Below are 18,287 nucleotides of genomic sequence, written 5' to 3'. Positions count from 1 at the left end.
TGTTATGGAGTGGAGCCACAACATTAGTAACAAAGAAACAGAATTTCCAGAGGATGGGGCCCAGAAATCAGGATTTTGAAAAGATTCCCAGGTGATTCTAATGTGCAGCCAAGGTTGAGAATCACTGCCTTAAAAGGTACCACAGACCAACACCAGCAACTGCCTAAAATTGAAGCAGCAGATGAAACCTGTCAGTTATCACTGACAGAATATTTCCTTCCTTTGGGGCAGTTTCTCAAACTTTAGCATGCAAAGGAACCCTCCAGAGAGCGTGTGAAAACACAAACACCTGGGCCCCATTCCCAGCGATTCATGGGGGGGGGGGGGGGGGGGGGGGGGGGACATGTATTTCTCTCAAGCTCCAGGAATGCTGATGACGATCTGAGCACCACCCTCTGGGTAGCCCTAGTCAAGGACAGCAAATTCTCCTGCTGAGGCCACAACTGAGTATTAGAGCTTTCTCAAACCCCTGATGTGTGCCCAGCATTGTGCTGCGTGGTGTGAGACAGCCAAAGGAAGCTTTAATCCTGGTGTCAGGGACCCAGGAGCTTCAGTTCCAGCTGAGAGAGAGAGTCAACACCATGAAGCCCCCAAGGAACACCCACATGTGGGAGAAGCTTTATCTCGGGGAGACAAACTGCTTACACAGCGTCTCCACAGCCAGCACTCACGGCAGCCCCAGCACCCCCACAGCCAGCACTCACTGCAGCAGCACCAGCCCCACAGCCAGCACTCACTGCAGCCCCACAGCCAGCACTCACTGCAGCCCCACAGCCAGCACTCACTGCAGCCCCACAGCCAGCACTCACTGCAGCCCCACAGCCAGCACTCACTGCAGCCCCACAGCCAGCACTCACTGCAGCCCCAGCACCCCCACAGCCAGCACTCACTGCAGCCCCGGCACCCCCACAGCCAGTACTCACTGTAGCCACAGCTACAGTGATCAAACCTGCCCACTACTCACAATTTTTGTCCCCTGGGGTTTCGGTGCCCCGGTGGCTGGTGTCAGGAGCTGCTTAGCCACGGCTTCCCGTTGGGTTAGGTCCACAGCGCTCAGGGCTGTGCGACTGCCATCCTCATTGATGACCATGGAGGCTCCTGGGTGCACATTGGGGCCATTGATGACTGCTTGCCTCAGTTCCTGAACATTCCAGGGGGTAACTGGCTGAGGGTAGGTCAGTTTTGTGGCAAACACCTGAAAATGATGAATGGATATAAAAACTGAGGGTGGGCAAGAAAGGTTACATGGACCCAAAGTCTGACACAACAAGCTGTGTGACTTTTTCTCAAAGACGTGCAGGTGCGGTCTTACCCAAAAAAGGTTCTTTAAGGAGGGAAGACATGGCCTGTCTTTTCCACAGGCCATGTCTCCATATTCGAGGCCTGAAGGCAGGGTTGGGGAACTGTTTTTCTGCCAAGGGCCATTTAGATATTTATAACATCATTCGAGGGCCATACAAAATTAACTTAAAAATTAGCCTGCTAGCCCAGCCGGTATGGCTCAGTGATTGAGCATCAGACTACGAACCAAGAGGTCACTGGTTTAATTCCCCGTCAGGGCACATGCCTGGGTTGTGGGCTCGATCCCCAGTAGGGGTTGTGCAAGAGGCATCCAATCCATGATTCTCTTTCATCATTGATGTTTCTATCTCTCTCTCCCTCTCCCTTCCTCTCTGAAATCAATTTAAAAAATGCTACAATTGGTCAAACATTTAATTAACTCACCCCTAATGCCTTGGCAGGGTGAGACCAAATGATTTCTCGGGCCTTACATGGCGGGGGCCGGCTGTTTCCTACCCCTGCCTTAAGGGAACAGAGTTCGGGCCCTGTCCCAGAAGTCTGTCTGAGAGGATGATCTGAGTATTGCCTTCTACACGTAAGAATTTTTTTTTAAATTTAAGATATTTATTCGTAAAGATATATGTACCTATATGTCCACTGCAGCATTTTTCACAGACCCATTCTTCCTTTTTTATTGATTTGAGAGAGAAAGGGAGAGATAGAAACATTAATCAGTTGCCTCCTGCATGCCCCCTGCTGGAAATGGAGCCCGAAACTTGGGCACGTGCCCTGACTGGGAACCAAACTGGTGACCTTTTGGTTTATGGGTCGACACTTAACCACTGACGCACACTGGCTGGACATGTAAGAACTGTTAACCCATTCTAAAACATCATCATTTCCTCCTCTGCCAATAAACTCATGGACCCCAAAGGGAACACAGAATGGGACACCAGCTTGAGAGAGGTGGCGAGTGCTGGCTCTCAAGTACCACCACCCCTCCCCCCCCAGCAGGCATCACCAACGGATTGAGGCTCTTGCCCTGAGCCCAGACACGGCATCAGGATCTCGTCACTCGGCAGCTCCGGCAGCCATCACAGTCAAGGTGGCACCGGAAACCACCTCAGCTTCCTGAGACACGAGACGATGCAGCGCCCACTGAACACGAGACTGCAACACGTCCACTCCAAGGAAAACAAGTTCCCTGCTTCAGTGAGTTTCCGAGCTACTGAATATTTTAAACTCTTTGATGCTTCTAAATGCACATAAATGCCTCCGAGAGTCTGAGTCCTACGTAAGGGACCCTGTTGAATTTTGTCCCGTTCTCGGCCCCAACAGCACCTTGTGAGCGGCCTCCCTACGCTCCCTTCCCGCAGCCTGTTCCACTTTCGCTGATGCACTGACACTGCCTGAGTGTTCCGTTCCTGTGGATCTGTGTCTCCACCACTGGCATGTGAGCTTCAGGGGGGACACTCTAGTCTATGGGGTTCACTACTGAGTCATATTTCACCTCCTTTGCTCCCGTAACACCTCTCCACAGGTGCTGGGGGAAGGGTGTACCACAAGGACCAAGAGCAGTTTCACACACTCTGCTTCTCACAGCCATCAGTGAGCAACAACCCTGGGCCACCACGGCCCTGAGACCTGGGGCAGGTTGGGGGTGGGCTGAAGGTGACTTCCGAGTCCCCGTAAGGGGACAGCCATTACCAAATGAGTTCAGATCGATCCAAGAACGAGGCCTGGCAGCTCTGAATGTGGAAAGAGAAGGCAGCACTAACAGTCTCTCCCAAAGCTGGGACATTCTAAGCACCACGAGGCCGAGGCCAAGAGGGGCAGCCCCTGCCCTCTGCCCAGAAAGAGCAACAAACCCGGTGTGGCCTCTCTCCCCGGGGCCTCAGACTCATGAGCATCACCACTGGCTCCATGATGCCATTCCCAGCAAAGACCTAAAGTTCCCAGAAGGTGGTGGGCACAGGACTGAATGTCCCGACTCTCGTCCCCTCGACGGTCATGGCCTTGCTGAGGAAGCCCTGGTGTGCCGAGAGAGAGGAGGCAGAGAGCGCCGCTCAGTCCCAGCACTCCCCTGAGAGCAGCAGCAGCAGGGCAGTGCATGCAGAAATGACACTCTCCACGGACGGAATTAAACCATCTTCATTATTACTGACCTCAAGGCCCATTAAGGAGGAAGCCGATTAAAGGGCTGCTGCTAATGAGCACCACAGCTTGCACTGGTGGGGAAGTGAAAAACGGAAGCTGGCTCCCTAAGGAAACACTAATGGGTGGATGGGGTGAACCGCTTACCCAGAGGAAGTCGGAGGACAGACGACTCACACACACCTCCTCTCTGGCAGCGCGCTCTCCTCCCTCTCCCTGGCAACCAAGGGCACACCCCCCTGACTCCTGGCACCAGGCGAGTCCAAGGGATGGAATCCCCTTCCCTCTGGCTCATCTCTGTTGTACAGCCACTCTGACTAGGAGGGTGTAAAGCAGGGGTCCTCAAACTTTTTAAACAGGGGGCCAGTTCACTGTCCCTCAGACCGTTGGAGGGCCGGACTATAGTTTAAAAAAAAACTGTGAACAAATTCCTATGCACACTGCACATATCTTATTTTGAAGTAAAAAAACAAAACGGGAACAAATACAATATCTGTATTTGCATGTGGCCCGCGGGCCGTAGTTTGAGGACCCCTGGTGTAAAGACTAGGCCAAGACAGGCAGAGGGAAGATGTGCGGGTGGGGACGTGGAACACCCTGCAGTCAGCTCCCTGTGGCCCAGGAGTGGGTCTTCCTTAGAGGGAAATGGTGTTTGAGGACCTGGCAAGGAGTGAGAGCAATGCCATCACAGCCTCGCATCCCCTCCAAATGACTTAACCAGGAAGAGGGAGAAGCTGTCTTCCCCCAACCCTCCCAAGTCACACAGCCTGCCACACGCCTTCTCTCCAGCCCTCCTCCACGCTCCCCTCTGCCACCCAACAGCAGCAAACACGGCCCCTCCGCACACACCATGGGGATTCCGATTTCGTTGGTGTTGATGTACATGTCTGGGCAGATGACGGAACGGGCCGCGTAGTCAACTCGCTTTCCCATCATGTGTTTTCGGAATAAGCCCTCCTTCTTCTCGAGGATCTATATTGGGGGGGGAGTCCAAAGAAGGCATTTTTTAAAAAATCAAGTATATTTATCATTTTCTTGGTTCAATACAAATGCTTATTACTTGACCCCTTCAGCCAGCAATGGGGATCCAACTTACTGCTCACCTGTCTAATGCCAGGGTACTTTTCTGTCATTAATTTGTCCATCTCGCTATCAAACACAATATTGACGTGGCTCTGAAGGCGAATCCAAATGTTGTAGAGTTTGTCTGTGAGGGACTGGCCTGGAAGCATACTCAAAAAGGACCGGTCCATCCCATTCGAAGAGTCTTTTTCCTGGCAGGACAACCAAGAAAACAAGCATGATGGAAAACCCTCAAAAAAGCAGGCTTGGTTTTATTTCTCTTGCTTACTCTAGCGTCAGTTCACATCAACAAAACATGAGCCCCATTACATACTTCCCAGCCAGTCTCTTTGCAGGAGTAAAATGAACTCAATGTTAAAGCAGGCTTCTTTCGTTTCTTTTAGGCCCCCACACATTTATTATCTCACAGTTGTGTGTGTCAGGAATCCGGGCACAGCTTCACTGGCTTTTGTGCTTCAGCGTCTCCCAGGCTGTGACGCCGTCGGCCAGCGCTGGGCTCTCACGAGAAGGTCCACCGGGGAAGGACCTAACTCTAAGCTGACAAGGTTGTCGGCCGAATTCTGTTTCTCAAGGGCTGCCAGACTGAGCCTCAGTTCCTAGTCGGCTGCACCTTCGATTACTTGCCATGTGGGTTCTCTAACATGGTAGCTTGTTTCATCAAACTGCTAGCAGCAGTTGCCGAAGTCCCTTAATGTCTCATTTTTAAGGCAACCCTAGAAACCCTTCCCCCATCCATACTCTTTTTATGAAACTCTGTTATCCTGCCAGGTAACGGATTCTCATACGGAGTTACAGCTATATTTACGGTCTTGGAAAAACCTGATCCAAAGCACTTACAAAAATCAGGTGGAAAATTTCTTAGAAGGGAAAAACGTTTGCCATATGATTTTTTATATCGTTAGTTAGGATGTGGGTCCCCGAGTGGGGTATGTTGAGGGGCTGGGCTGGCTGATCTCCAAGCTTCACTGGAATATTTATCCAATCCTTTTCTGTCCCTGGCTCTGCCTCCTTCTCTTCTCCCCTCCTGCTAGGAGGTAGGCCCTGAGGCCTTAAGTTGCCTAAGAGCACCACCTACTGACACTGTCCAGTCACCACTGGCCCATCTGGCTGAGGATGACACAGGAGCCGACAGATGGCTCCATGTCCCTCAGTGTGGGTCGGATGACAGAGGAAACCTGTCAGTGCGTTGGAGGAGGGCAGAGGAAGGGTGAAGACCCAGTAACCGGGAATGCTGCGGAACCCATTAGCGATGAAGTAGGCTTGTCCTCAACCTGAGAACAGAGGGGCATCTTTCGTTACAGGGACGCATGGACGTATTTTCTGCTCTGGCCGAAGCAGGGAGAGATGTCCCCTGTACGATGACAGAGGCCCTGTCAGCCTAACTCACTGCTCTGGCATTACCTGACTCGGGCCCACGTGACTACTTCTGAAATGAGAGACTGTCTGACCGGGATCCTCAGTGCTTAGCACAGCAAGCGCCTGGCCCATGCCAGGCATTTGCGATTCGTGGGAGGACTGCCATGGGAACAGAATGTGGGAGGCGAGTCGGGGAACAAATCAGAACGTGTCCTATAATCAGATGGAAAGAGGGCACTGTGACTTCAGGTCACAAGGACCTTAGGAATCAGAGAGGATACTGTTTACTTCTTCAGAGACTCAGCTTTTCTGTTGTTGTTTGTGGGGTTTTTGACAAGGGACTACCTCATTTTTAAGGGATTGTTTGTGGGTTTTTTTGACAAGAGACTACCTCATTTTTAAGGGCCATCAAAATAAAGTTCTACTCCCTGGTCACTGGACCTGGCTATCCTATTGCTTTCTCCTCCACACTGGACTAGGGCCTGAAGATGGCCCATTTCTCTCAGACTTGGGATTTTTTTTTTAAAATATATTTTATTGATTTTTTACAGAGAGGAAGGGAGAGAGATAGAGAGTCAGAAACATCGATGAGAGAGAAACATCGATCAGCCGCCTCCTGCACATCCCCCACTGGGGATGTGCCCGCAACCCAGGTACATGCCCTTGACTGGAATCGAACCTGGGACCTTTCAGTCTGAAGGCCGACGCTCTATCCACTGAGCCAAACCGGTTTCGGCTGACTTGGGATTTTTAAAAGCACACCTACACTGCCCTGGCCGGTTAGAGTGGCGGCCTGCATGCCAAAGGGTCGAGGGTTTGATTCCTGGGCAAAGGTACGTACCTGGGTTGCAGTTCAATCCCCAGCCCCAGTTGGGGCGCATGCGGGAGGCAACCAATTGATGTGTCTCTCTCACATTGATGTTTCTTTTTCTCCCCTGCCCCCTGCCACTCTCTCTAAAAACCCATGGAAAACATATCCTCGGGTGGGGATTAACAACAACAAACAAACCTCACCTACAGTGCAGATCTGAAACTTAAGGAAACCCAAAGAAAGCCCAAGGAGAAAGGCTGGGTAACCGACTGTGTGTCCAAGACAAATGCTGGCGCCACCTGGTGATGGGCCTCGTTCATAGCAGGACTGTGGCCGCAGCTAGAAGGGAGCCTGAGCCCAGTCTCCTCAGGCCGGAGAAAGCCCTTCCTATGGCACCCAGACCGCGAGCACCTCAGCGCTGGGTGGGGCCTCAGTGACGCCAGCAAGCCTCCCTGCACCCACTGACCACCTGGCACACTGAAGGGCTCGAGACGTGTTTGCTGAGATGGACAAAATGCATTTAGCTCCACCACTTACGGAGCAGGAAGCTGAGGCCCCAAACCTCACAGTCCTATTCAGGGAAGTTCCTAGCACCTATAACACTGCCTTCCTGACCCCAGTGCTGGAGATCTTAATGAGCCAGACCGCTGGGCGAATTGGGATCTGGACTTGTAACCCAGGAGGAACTTTCTTAGGGCCCAAGGGAAGCAAACTCTTCTTTCTAGAGCTGCCAAGGTAGGTGGCCCAGACAACCTGTGTGTAAAACCTCATGACAGACCACACCCGTTACAGTAAGAGATGAGTCCACAAAATTAAAGCAACTCAACCAAGGTCACTGGGGTGAACTCAGACCTTCCCATGCTCAGACCGTGCTTTCCCCGACATTACCTATGCTTTCCCAAACTGAGCCCAACCAGCACCCACAGCACCCACAGCATTCTGCACCCACTGGAGAGTTAGAACTCAGCGTGAGCATTTATGACATCGGCTCCAAGACAGCCCTCACCTCATCTGTGGCAGGCGCTGCCACCTCCCATGGCAGCTCCTGTTCTTGGGCCATCAATGCCAGAAGCTTTCGGATCAGAACCACGTCCTTCATGACAGCCTGCAAATTCACCGTCTGGCCGTTGGTATACATCTGGTCCCCCAAGCGATTGACAGGACGATACCTGCAGGGGGACACATGGAATCAGTGAATGTTTAGTGTGGGGGAAGGGTCATGTTCTTCAGCCTCTCACCCATCCCTACTATAAGCATCTCACACCCCACCACACTCAGGACAACCAATATTCCCACCGCATTCAGGACAAATAGGAGGAAACCCTCCCACCACCTGCTGCCTGGAAGCAGAACTGCTGTTCTATTTCTCAGTGCCCGCCACCCCTCCACCCTCTCCCGAGGCCATCATTCAGTTACCCAGTGCACCCTCTCCAGGTGAAATAAAGTCAATTAAAGGGCATCACCTTGAGGGTGGCACCACCAAGAAATCCAGGAAGAACACAGTGTGGTTGAATCCAGACTCCATGTCAACATCTTCCAGTCCCGAAAAAAGGAAATTCAGAAAGAATCCTGTGTTTGAAATGAACCAAAAAGATCATTTAAATCTATGTTGGAACATGGATGGATAAAATGTTTTGCTAATTGAACTAAAAAACACAACCCACCAGAATATAGGACAATCTCTCTCTATATATATAAAAGCCTAAGCGATCAGCCGACCGGCCAGCAATTATGATGCGCAATGATCACCAGGGGGGCAGACACTCAACGCAGGAGCTGCCGTGCAACAGCAACTTTGCAGAGTGCCCTCTCACACTCTGGGACCCCTCGGGGGATGTGGGACTGCCAGTTTTGGTCTGATCCCCACAGGCCAGGCCGAGGTACCTCACCTGCCAGAGGGACCCTGCTCACTCTGCAGACGCCCTTTGAGCCCTGGTGCCGGTGTGGAGGGACTGTGGGAGGTTAGCTCCAGGGCGTGTCTGGCCAGTCTCGCCCAGTCCTGCCCTGCCAGCCACCTTCTAATTAATTTCCTATCAATGTGCACAAATCTGTGCACCGGGCCTCTAGTGTAAAATAAAATCACATTTTTCTTTATAAAACTGAGCAAAAAATAGCCTCTGGGTGTTGAGAGCCTGCACACAGATGTGACTACGAGGACAACAGTGCTTAGCTCAGGGTTGAAATGGGGAGGGATGGGAAATAAAAAAGGCCTCTTGTCTCAGACTTACACACACGTACACAATTACTTTGGTGTTTGTCAGACACATATTTGAAATATGGAAAGAAAAAAAATCAAACCAAAAAAGTTAGCCTTAAAAATCAAAACAAAAACCCTGCACACTGATGCTCCAAGAGGGCTCTTCTGTGGATTCAAAGCTAAGAGTCCAATGACCTTAAAGAAAACGCAGGGAGAATGAATAGCATGCGCCAGGGCTGCCACATACACGACCATGGGACCCTGAGTGCTCTTTCCCTGCCCCTGACAAAGCTCAGCACCAGCTTCACTGTCAAGTGCTTATCCTCACATAAGGGTTCCACCAGTGTCCCAGGACACTCTCTCAGAGGGTGGGTGACAGGAGGGCGTGGGTATACTGCACAGGTTCTGTTATACACTCAAAAGGGAAGGAAGGATTTTCCTTTCTGTAGGGAATTAAGATATAACAATCCTAATTAAAAATACATATTAAAGTTCATTTTTTGATTCTCAGATGGAATGCCCACAGAAACCTCACAGTTGGAGGTAAAGGCCTTCTCCTTTCCATAATGCATCAGTGACAATGACCTAAAGGCTGACCCAAACCTATGCACTGATTTCAGGAGAGATCTACAATAACCACAACTTTGAAAAGACGAAAGTAACAAGGCAGGGTAATGAGGCCAGGGAATCAAAGCCGGGAGGAGATAAAGCGTATCCTCTAGGCGGGTGCAGCACCTTCATTCTTCCAAAGGGCGCTGAGGTGCTCCCGTGCGCCGGTGGGTGTCAGGTACCCTCGTTTTCCCATTTGCGCTTCCTCAATTCCTGGAGCAGAGGAGGGGATCAAGGCACAAGTCAGTATCAGGCACTCCTTTGGCACTGGGATTTATCAATTCTTTCCCCCATCCTACCAAGCCTGCAACCTGATCATAAAAACTCTAGGACAGCATAGCCCCAGCTCTGAGTATTTTCCCTCTTGATCTAATTTTTAAAGTCACAAAAACAATATAACTACTTTTATAAAATCAATAGAGCAAAGGAAAAAAACCACCCACCATCCCATCACAGTCCATTATGTATCCCGCTCCATGCCTCGGTTTAAGCAATGTGTTAGATCCCTGTCATGTGAGCCGTGGACTTACTCGTATACTTGGCTCTTGTGAGCATATTTCCTGGCCATCATTTTAATGGCTGCATGAGAATCTGCTCAGAGGATGTTTTCCGAAGTGATTTCACCAGACTCTTATAGTTGGACATGTGGGGTGATCCCAGTTTTTTACTATTATAAGTAACATTCTGTTTTTTTAAAAAACACCTGTATGCACATTGCTTTTACAAGAAACGTTCACTGAAATAGAATTATAGGTAAATGGACATGAACATTTTTTTAAAAGTTGTTGATTCCTTTTTAAAGAAAATATGTTTTTATTGATTTCAGAGAGGAAGGGAGAGGGAAAGAGATAGGAACATCAATGCTGAGAAAGACTTATCGGTTGGCTGCCTCCTGCATGCCCCCTACTGGGGATGGAGCCCGCAACCTGGGCATATGCCCTGACCAGGAATCGAGCCATGACCTCCTGGTTCATGGATCCATGCTCAACCACCAGGCCACACCAGCTGGGCATGAACATTTTTATGGGTATATGTATACTCCATTTCTTCTTACATATATCAAAGTCTAGGACAGCATAGTCACAGCTCTGAATATTTTTCCCCTATGTGAGGAATAGATTGGCTTTGGTTTCTCAGTTCAACCAAAATCACTCTGGAATACTATCAGCTATACCGAGGGTGGGTCCGAAAATCAGACCCGGGCTGCCACTCAGGAGGTCAGACTCCAGGCACTTAGATGGTTAACAAAGATATAAGTAATGTGAGCGTCTAGGTTTAAAACTCTCAGCTTCTTCCAGGACACACTCATGGAAATTAAGTATTGTTCCATCTTCCCTTTTTATGTACTCACCAGGGCAGGAACCCCATCTTGTCTGTTCCTAGCACCCGACACAGTGCCCAGTACATTGTGGCAGATACTAAACAGTCACTGGCCTGAATGCACATGTTCAAGATATGCTAAGATAATCTATATTTAAAAACCTCTCTCTTTTGCCTTTTTCTATAGTTGTAAAATCCAGCTTCATTCCACCTCCAATTCTCCGATTAGTTTCTTGACCATCCACAACAAGTATGTTATCACAAGTTCTTTCTTTTTTATTTTTTTTTATTAATTAATTAATTTTTGGGGGGGGGTGGCTCATTTTTTTTTTTTTTTATATTTAAAACTCTCAGCTTCTTCCAGGACACACTCATGGAAATTAAGTATTGTTCCATCTTCCCTTTTTATGTACTCACCAGGGCAGGAACCCCATCTTGTCTGTTCCTAGCACCCGACACAGTGCCCAGTACATTGTGGCAGATACTAAACAGTCACTGGCCTGAATGCACATGTTCAAGATATGCTAAGATAATCTATATTTAAAAACCTCACTCTTTTGCCTTTTTCTATAGTTGTAAAATCCAGCTTCATTCCACCTTCAATTCTCCGATTAGTTTCTTGACCATCCCCAAAAAGTATGTTATCACAAGTTCTTTCTTTTTTAAATATTTTTTTTAATTGATATCAAAGACAGGAAAGGGAGAGATAGATAAAAACATCAATAATGAGAATCATCGATCGCCTGCCTCCTACACCACCACCCCCACTACTGAGTATCCAGCCCGCAACCCAGGCATGTGCCCCAACCAGGAATTGAACAGTGACCTCCTGGTTCACAGGTCGATGCTCAAACACTGAACCACACCGGCTGGGCTGCTATCACAAGTTATTAGAGAAATCTGTAACTTGGATAATAATGAATAGATATAATTTAGTTAACTATTCTCTATTAATAGGCATTTAAGCCATTTCCGATTTTAACTACTTAAATAACACTATGGGTATTCTTAGGACAAAGTCATAGAAGCAGAACTGCTAGGTGAAGGAGTCTACATTTAACATTTGATTCCTATAAAAGCAAAACATGTCAACCAGTTAATGTAACAGAAGGGAGTGGAGGTATGAAACAAAAAGGCACTGCCCTTCAGGAATAACCAAAGCATTGTATGTTCAGAAGGAAAAAAGAGGACCCTATTGCCATTTCCAATTTTAACTACTTAAATAACACTATGGGTATTCTTAGGACAAAGTCATAGAAGCAGAACTGCTAGGTGAAGGAGTCTACATTTAACATTTTGATTCCCATAAAAGCAAAACATTTCAACCAGTTAATGTAACAGAAGGGAGTGGGGGTATGAAACAAAAAGGCACTGACCTTCAGGAATAACCAAAGCATCGTATGTTCAGAAGGAAAAAAGAGGACCCTATTAACCTAAGGAACAACTTTGTGGGCATTTCTGGGAACAACTCTCTGCGCTTTCTTTCCTCCTCAACAGGCTTGAAGGGCTGAGGAAGACCAGCTAAAGCTGCAGTTCTCCAGGCACGAAGTGCCCTCCCTCCCTCCCTCCCCCTTTAACAGACTACAGTTGTTCAATCACAGGATTCGAAGCAGAAGAGACCTGCAGGAAGCCACCACCTCGCATGGGCTGCACCCCTCCGTGCAGCCTGCTAGAATGAGCGCTGCCTAGATGGGAGTTGGAACATCGCTGATGTGTTTCATTCCACTCTGAGAGCTGCCATGGGAGTGCTAAAGGGAGCTGGAAGGTTATATAACTTGGGGAAGACTCCATCACAGTGGTGGAGTGTCTTGGCTATGAGAATTCTCATTTAAAAATGCTAATGTGGCTCTGGCCAGCTGGCTTGGTTTGTTGGAGCATCATCCTGTACACCAAAAAGGTTGCAGGTTCGATTCCCACTCAGGGTAGCTACCTAGGTTGTGGGTTCAATCCCGGGTCAGGGCATGTGTGGGAAGCAGCTAATTGATGTTTCTCTCCCCCCTCCCCCCTTCTCCCTTCCTCTCTAAAATCTAGAAACATATCCTTGGGTGAGGTTTTAAAAAATAATTGAAAAAACACGAATAACAAAAAAATAAAATTAAAATGCTAGGGTGCACTGTGGGGCTCGAGGTGCCCTCTGAGTGTATGTAGCACTTCACAAGCTGTGGCTCTCCTCATGGGTGACTTGTTTGTGGGGACAACTGAGGCACAGTCACTGCTTGGCTCCCTTCGGTATCAGGAATGCGGCCAGAGCCTAACTCCACATCACCTGCTCTCTGGAGTCACTGACCTGTGCCCGGTGGCCTCCTCTGAGAGCAGAGGCCACGTGGTCAGGTCTCCACCTGGCACCATGCTCAGCCACAAGCATGTTTCATGAGGCGGAGGGCCCAAAAAGCAAACGTTTGTTAAATGCTAAAACCCAACCTAGAACCATGGAAGACAACTGCTGACTCAATTCTAATGCAGACTTTTGTTTGGCATCATCGTATTCTCATAGTTGTAGTGAGAGATTACGTCAAAGGATGGATTTGACAAAGACACTGAAAGGTTACTTATCTGCTAGACAGATATTTGCTCCAGAGAAACAGTTATCTTCTAGAATTCTGACCATCTTTGTTCTCAACCTGTGGAACATTTTCTAAGGCACTCTAAGGAACAGAGCAGCAGTTTCCAGCCTTAAAAATTACTTTAAGGGCTATTTATAGGTAAGTGCAGAAAAATCTACCCTGTGGTTAACTATAAACCATTAAACAAAATTAAACAGGCTTTTAAAATGCAGTGTGGTATCCTGGGTTGAATCCTGGAACATAAAAAGAACATTACTGGAAAAATTCAAATGAAGCCTGTAGTTCATTAACAGCAGTGCACCAATGCTAATTTCTTAGTTTTGACAGGTGCACCATGGCGATCTAAGATGCTGCATTAGGGCAAACTGAGTAAAGAGTACATGGGAACTCTCTGTACTATCTCTGCAACCCTTCTGCAAGTTTAAAACTAGTCTAAAGTAAAAGGTTTTTTAAAAAGTAATAAGCGAGCCCTAACCGGTTTGGCTCAGTGGATAGAGAGTCGGCCTGCGGACTGAAGGGTCCCAGGTTCGATTCCGGTCAAGGGCATGTACCTTGGTTGTAGGCACATCCCCGGTAGGAGGTGTGCGGGAGGCAGCTGATCGATGTTTCTAACTCTCTATCCCTCCCCCTTCCTCTCTGTAAAAAATCAATAAAATATATTTTTTTTAAAAAAAAGTAATAAGCAAGTTTGTTACTGCTATGGTCTGAATGTTTGTGTCCCCCAAATTACAGGTGTTGAAATCCTAACCGACAAGGTGAAGGTGTCAGGAGCCTTTGAGGATGATTAGGTCATGAGGACGAACGCTCATGAATGGGACTGGTGCCCTTATAAAGACCCAGAGAGCTCCAGTGCCGCTTTCTGCCACGTGAGGTTAGAGGGAGAGGTGGCTGTCAGTGAGGAAGGGGCCCTCACTGGACACTGGATTCGCCAGCACCCACCTTGGACTTCCCAGCCTCCAGAACCGTGAGCAACAAAGGCCTGGGTTTATGAGCACCCATCTCTGGTGTGTTGTTTCAGCAGCCTGGACAGACTACGCTATTTACTCCCGCCTCGCCAGAATCCTCAAATGTAAAAGACAGGCCATGCATCTCGAGGAAGAGACTTCCTTCCCTGCCTCTTTCACATTCTCAAGCTCTGCAATGAAGGTTAGTCGCCATATGCTGTGGACTTCCACATATGAACTTTCCTAAACTCTGGGCAAGAGGTTTTGTTACGGCCACTACAGAGAGTTGGAAACAGAAGCTCCCAGAAGTGGCCTTCTCTACTAAGGCTACTTAACTGCTAGACCTACTCCCAATCAGTAGCAGAGGAGGAGTCAAGCAAGGTCAAGCTCTTCCCACCCTGGCACACTGACTTACAATAAAGGTGAACAATGAACATCTGCAGAGCACATACTGCATAGCAGGCTCAGGGCTCAGCACTTCCAATGGGATACCTTCAGTGGTTCTCAACCTTCCTAATGCCGCAACCATTTAATACAGTTCCTCATGTTGTGATGACCCCCAACCATAAAATTATTTTTGTTGCTACTTCATAACTGTAATTTTGCTACTGTTATGAATCGTAATGTAAATATCTGATATGCAGGATGTATTTTCATTGTTCGCAATCCACAGGTTGGGAACCGCTACTTCTTCACCACTTCAAAATACAAAACAAACCTACAACTAACAAAAATACAAAAGCAGGAGGACTAAGTCAGTCTCTAAGCATTTTCCTCAAGGACCCCAACGGTGGAACCGAGCTGAGGAGACACTACCCAGGAATTTATGGGCCCCCAGGAGCCGCCTGCAGGAGATGCTAATGGTCTTTGACCTCCCCCGTGTTTTTTTGTTGTTTTTTACAGAGAGGAAGGGAGAGGGATAGAGAGCCAGAAACATTGATGAGAGAGAAACATTGATCAGCTGCCTCCTGCACACTCCCCACTGGGGATGTGCCCACAACCAAGGCACATGCCCTTGACCGGAATCGAACCTGGGACCCTTGAGTCCGCAGGCCGACGCTCTATCCACTGAGCCAAACCGGTCAGGGCTCCCCCGTGTTTCTTAAAAATTCACCTACATTATACATTTTACTTCAAAATAAATCCACACTTTTTGGACAATCAAATGGTTCTAAATATTTGCCAAGTATATATCTCTTAACTTCCTCCTTCAGAAAATGACCACCTGAAGCAAGAGGTGCCTTGTTCAACCCTCAAAATGCAGCCCAGCCCATCAGCTGTGCGAGAGGCCAGGATCCCCTCCGCCACCGGCTCACCAGGCACGCATCACAGAGGACCGCTGTTCCCAAGGTCTGAGACACACCGACGGCCACGCGTGAGGAACATGGCCGAGGGCCGCCCAGGGCCCAGCTGCTTACCCGGCGGCTCTGTGTCCGTCTGGCCAGCTTTTCTGTGCACCACGGCTGGATACGTGACGGTCAGTTTGCTGTTGTGCTCCTTTCGGACAACTGCCCGCCCGGTCCTAGACAAGAGGACAGCTGTGACTAAGGAGAGGAGGAACCCACCAGGACATTTACTGACAGCTGTGAGCGACCGGCCAGAGGCCTCCCGCTTGAGGGAAAGGGACCAGCCAACACCCCGACACTCACTTGCAGTGGGGACACCGCTTAGCAGTCATGTGTGTCCTCCAGAAGCAGGCGATGAGCTTGCTCTTGCTCTCACACACATTCTTCACCTGTTGAAAAGAAAGAACCTCAGGGTGCCATTTGAAGAGAACCCACTATGTATCCAGTGATTTTTACCTTTTTTGAAAAACCAGAGGAAGCCACCTTCTTAAACAAAAATTTCCACAGAACCCTAATACAGCCAAGCTCTGCCAATCACTGAGCGGCTTCTGTCCTTATCTTTCCTCATTTCTAATACGTGAATAAGAGGAGAAACAGCCTCACTACGCTGTCACTATGACAGAGAGATGATGAATGCAGTGGGGGGCTTGCACAAAGTACTTCACAAACGCTGGGTTCCCTTTAATTTAAAATAAACCGCTTTGAAATAAAGAAATAAAATGTTTGAAAATAAAAATAAAAGAGATAAACCTCTTTGGAGGTAGTTGATGCACCTCCCTGCTCCCTCCTGGGCGGGACCTCAAGGTTCTGAGAAAAGTACATCCAGTGAAGCTACATGAGTGGCTCTGAGCCTGGCTGCAAATGAGAGCCACTCGGGCCCTCCCCCGACCACTTCAATGGAATCTCTGGTGTGAAACTGGGCATGAGGTGAGTCAGGCTTCAAGTTAGTCCTGCAGGCTGATTATTGACATCACTCATTCACTGAACAAATTAACACTGACATAGATGCTATGGGGGAACAGGGAGGAGGTGGGATCAGTGCTCACAGGAGTTTACGGTGCTACAGGGAGAAAGAAGAAAAGAACATGGACCTCATTCTCAAAGTGAGACCGCAAGCCAGAACCTTGCTGGACGCCGTGCCTATACTACCTAACTTCACCTAATCTTCTCCTCGGTCCTGTAGGCAGGCATCAAATATGAGGACATAGCAGCTCAGGAATAGTTACGCCATTTGTAGGGTCACAGGCTTCATAAGGGGCAGAGCTGGGATTCAAACCCAGGTCAACTATGGGAAACCAAATGTGCATAAGTGACAGGGCTAAGAACCGAGTGCTCCGGGAGGAAAGAAGGGATAACGCACGTGCGAGCCCTGGGATCCCAGGAGGTTGTTCTGTACAATTTCACGTGTATATTGTTCTAATTCTTCCTGGATTTCAAAAGCAGTAGGATCAGCATTTTCTTCCAGAAACTGAAAAACAAAGAGAAAACCCATATTATCAAAGCAAAGTCTGTACGATGAGCAGCCCCACAGGGCCGGCCTTTCCAAGAGGGGGAGTTCAGTTTGAGAGCAGAGACAGACACCTCATGGCTGCTGTGCTGCATTCTCAAAACAGTGAGGCTGTTCAGACAAAATCGAAGGAGAATACCTGCTTCCAATAATGGCGGGCTACATTATTCATTCCAAACCTAAAACTAAGAAGATCCAAGACGGGATAAAATACGTTTCTATTGTTGAAGCTCTCAAGAGCCGACAGGACAGTGAGGAGGATCCAGACCTAACTGAAGGGAAAACAGGAGTCCAGGTTGAGGAGCCCGGGGCCCAGGTGCTCGGAGTGGGGCTGCAGCACGCAGGGCTCCAGGGCAACCCTCAGTGCAGTTACGTCCAGCTGGGGAGGATCCCGACAGACTTCCATGGTGTTCTCTGGAGCTATGAGACATGGCAGCACTGGCCTGGGGCACATTTTCCAATTCAGGAATTTTGAACTTTTCATTTTGGAGGCCTCAAACAATGGATGGGACAGAAATCAAAGCCCTGAGTTAGTGCCACGACAGGAATCTAACAGGATACCTTCCCTCCCATATCCTACCCCACAAACACAGGAAGCTGGGAACCTCAGGGGCTGAGCCCTCGGGAACTAAACTGGCCCTCGAACAGGACCTCGTGGATTGGAATCACCAGGCAGTCCCGCGAGCCATCAGCTTTGAACCCAGACTATGATGGTCCCGGGCCACCGAGCATATGGCAGAAGCCTCTCTGGAGGAAGGCACGGCATCCGAGGCCTCAACTTATTTCTACAAAGAATTCTTTAAGTACAATGACAAACTGTCAAAAATGAGCACACAGGGCAGGGGAAAGAGAGGGCGCTTCTGGGAACAGGGACAATAGGTGACACTGAAGGTGAGCGTATGGGTGGTGCACACTTTTAACTATTTGTTGGATTTTATGTATGATTAATGCATTTCTGTGGGTTTATTTTACAAAAATGTTTTCTTAAGGTAGGCATCATGAATAATTTTATGCCAATAATTTTAAAATTTTAGATGAAATGGACAAATCCCTAGAAAATATAACTTACTCTGAATAAAGATTTAAGAAAATCTCTCTCGTTCTCCTCTCTCTTT

At 48.5% G+C, this 18,287-nt stretch overlaps 1 protein-coding gene across 1 annotated transcript in view; it reads right to left on the bottom strand.

Moving 5' to 3' along the window:
* POLR1A (polymerase (RNA) I polypeptide A, 194kDa) overlaps nucleotides 1-18,287 on the bottom strand; it is a 77,042-nt gene that overhangs the window by 47,871 nt on the left and 10,884 nt on the right. Inside the window, exons 4-12 of the mRNA XM_005885636.2 lie at nucleotides 17,026-17,133; nucleotides 15,969-16,054; nucleotides 15,738-15,841; nucleotides 9,618-9,704; nucleotides 8,149-8,254; nucleotides 7,692-7,854; nucleotides 4,539-4,709; nucleotides 4,285-4,407; nucleotides 965-1,195 (exon numbers count right to left, since the gene is read on the bottom strand). Of these exons, the coding sequence (XP_005885698.1) occupies nucleotides 965-1,195; nucleotides 4,285-4,407; nucleotides 4,539-4,709; nucleotides 7,692-7,854; nucleotides 8,149-8,254; nucleotides 9,618-9,704; nucleotides 15,738-15,841; nucleotides 15,969-16,054; nucleotides 17,026-17,133 (1,179 nt within the window). The remainder of the gene's footprint in view (nucleotides 1-964; nucleotides 1,196-4,284; nucleotides 4,408-4,538; nucleotides 4,710-7,691; nucleotides 7,855-8,148; nucleotides 8,255-9,617; nucleotides 9,705-15,737; nucleotides 15,842-15,968; nucleotides 16,055-17,025; nucleotides 17,134-18,287) is intronic.

The sequence above is a fragment of the Myotis brandtii genome, unplaced genomic scaffold (genome assembly GCF_000412655.1).
Source record: "Myotis brandtii unplaced genomic scaffold, ASM41265v1 scaffold916, whole genome shotgun sequence".
In the NCBI taxonomy this organism is placed as follows: domain Eukaryota; kingdom Metazoa; phylum Chordata; class Mammalia; order Chiroptera; family Vespertilionidae; genus Myotis; species Myotis brandtii.
The sequence above is the reverse complement of the archived record's forward strand: the minus strand, read 5'-3'. Positions and strand labels throughout refer to the sequence as shown.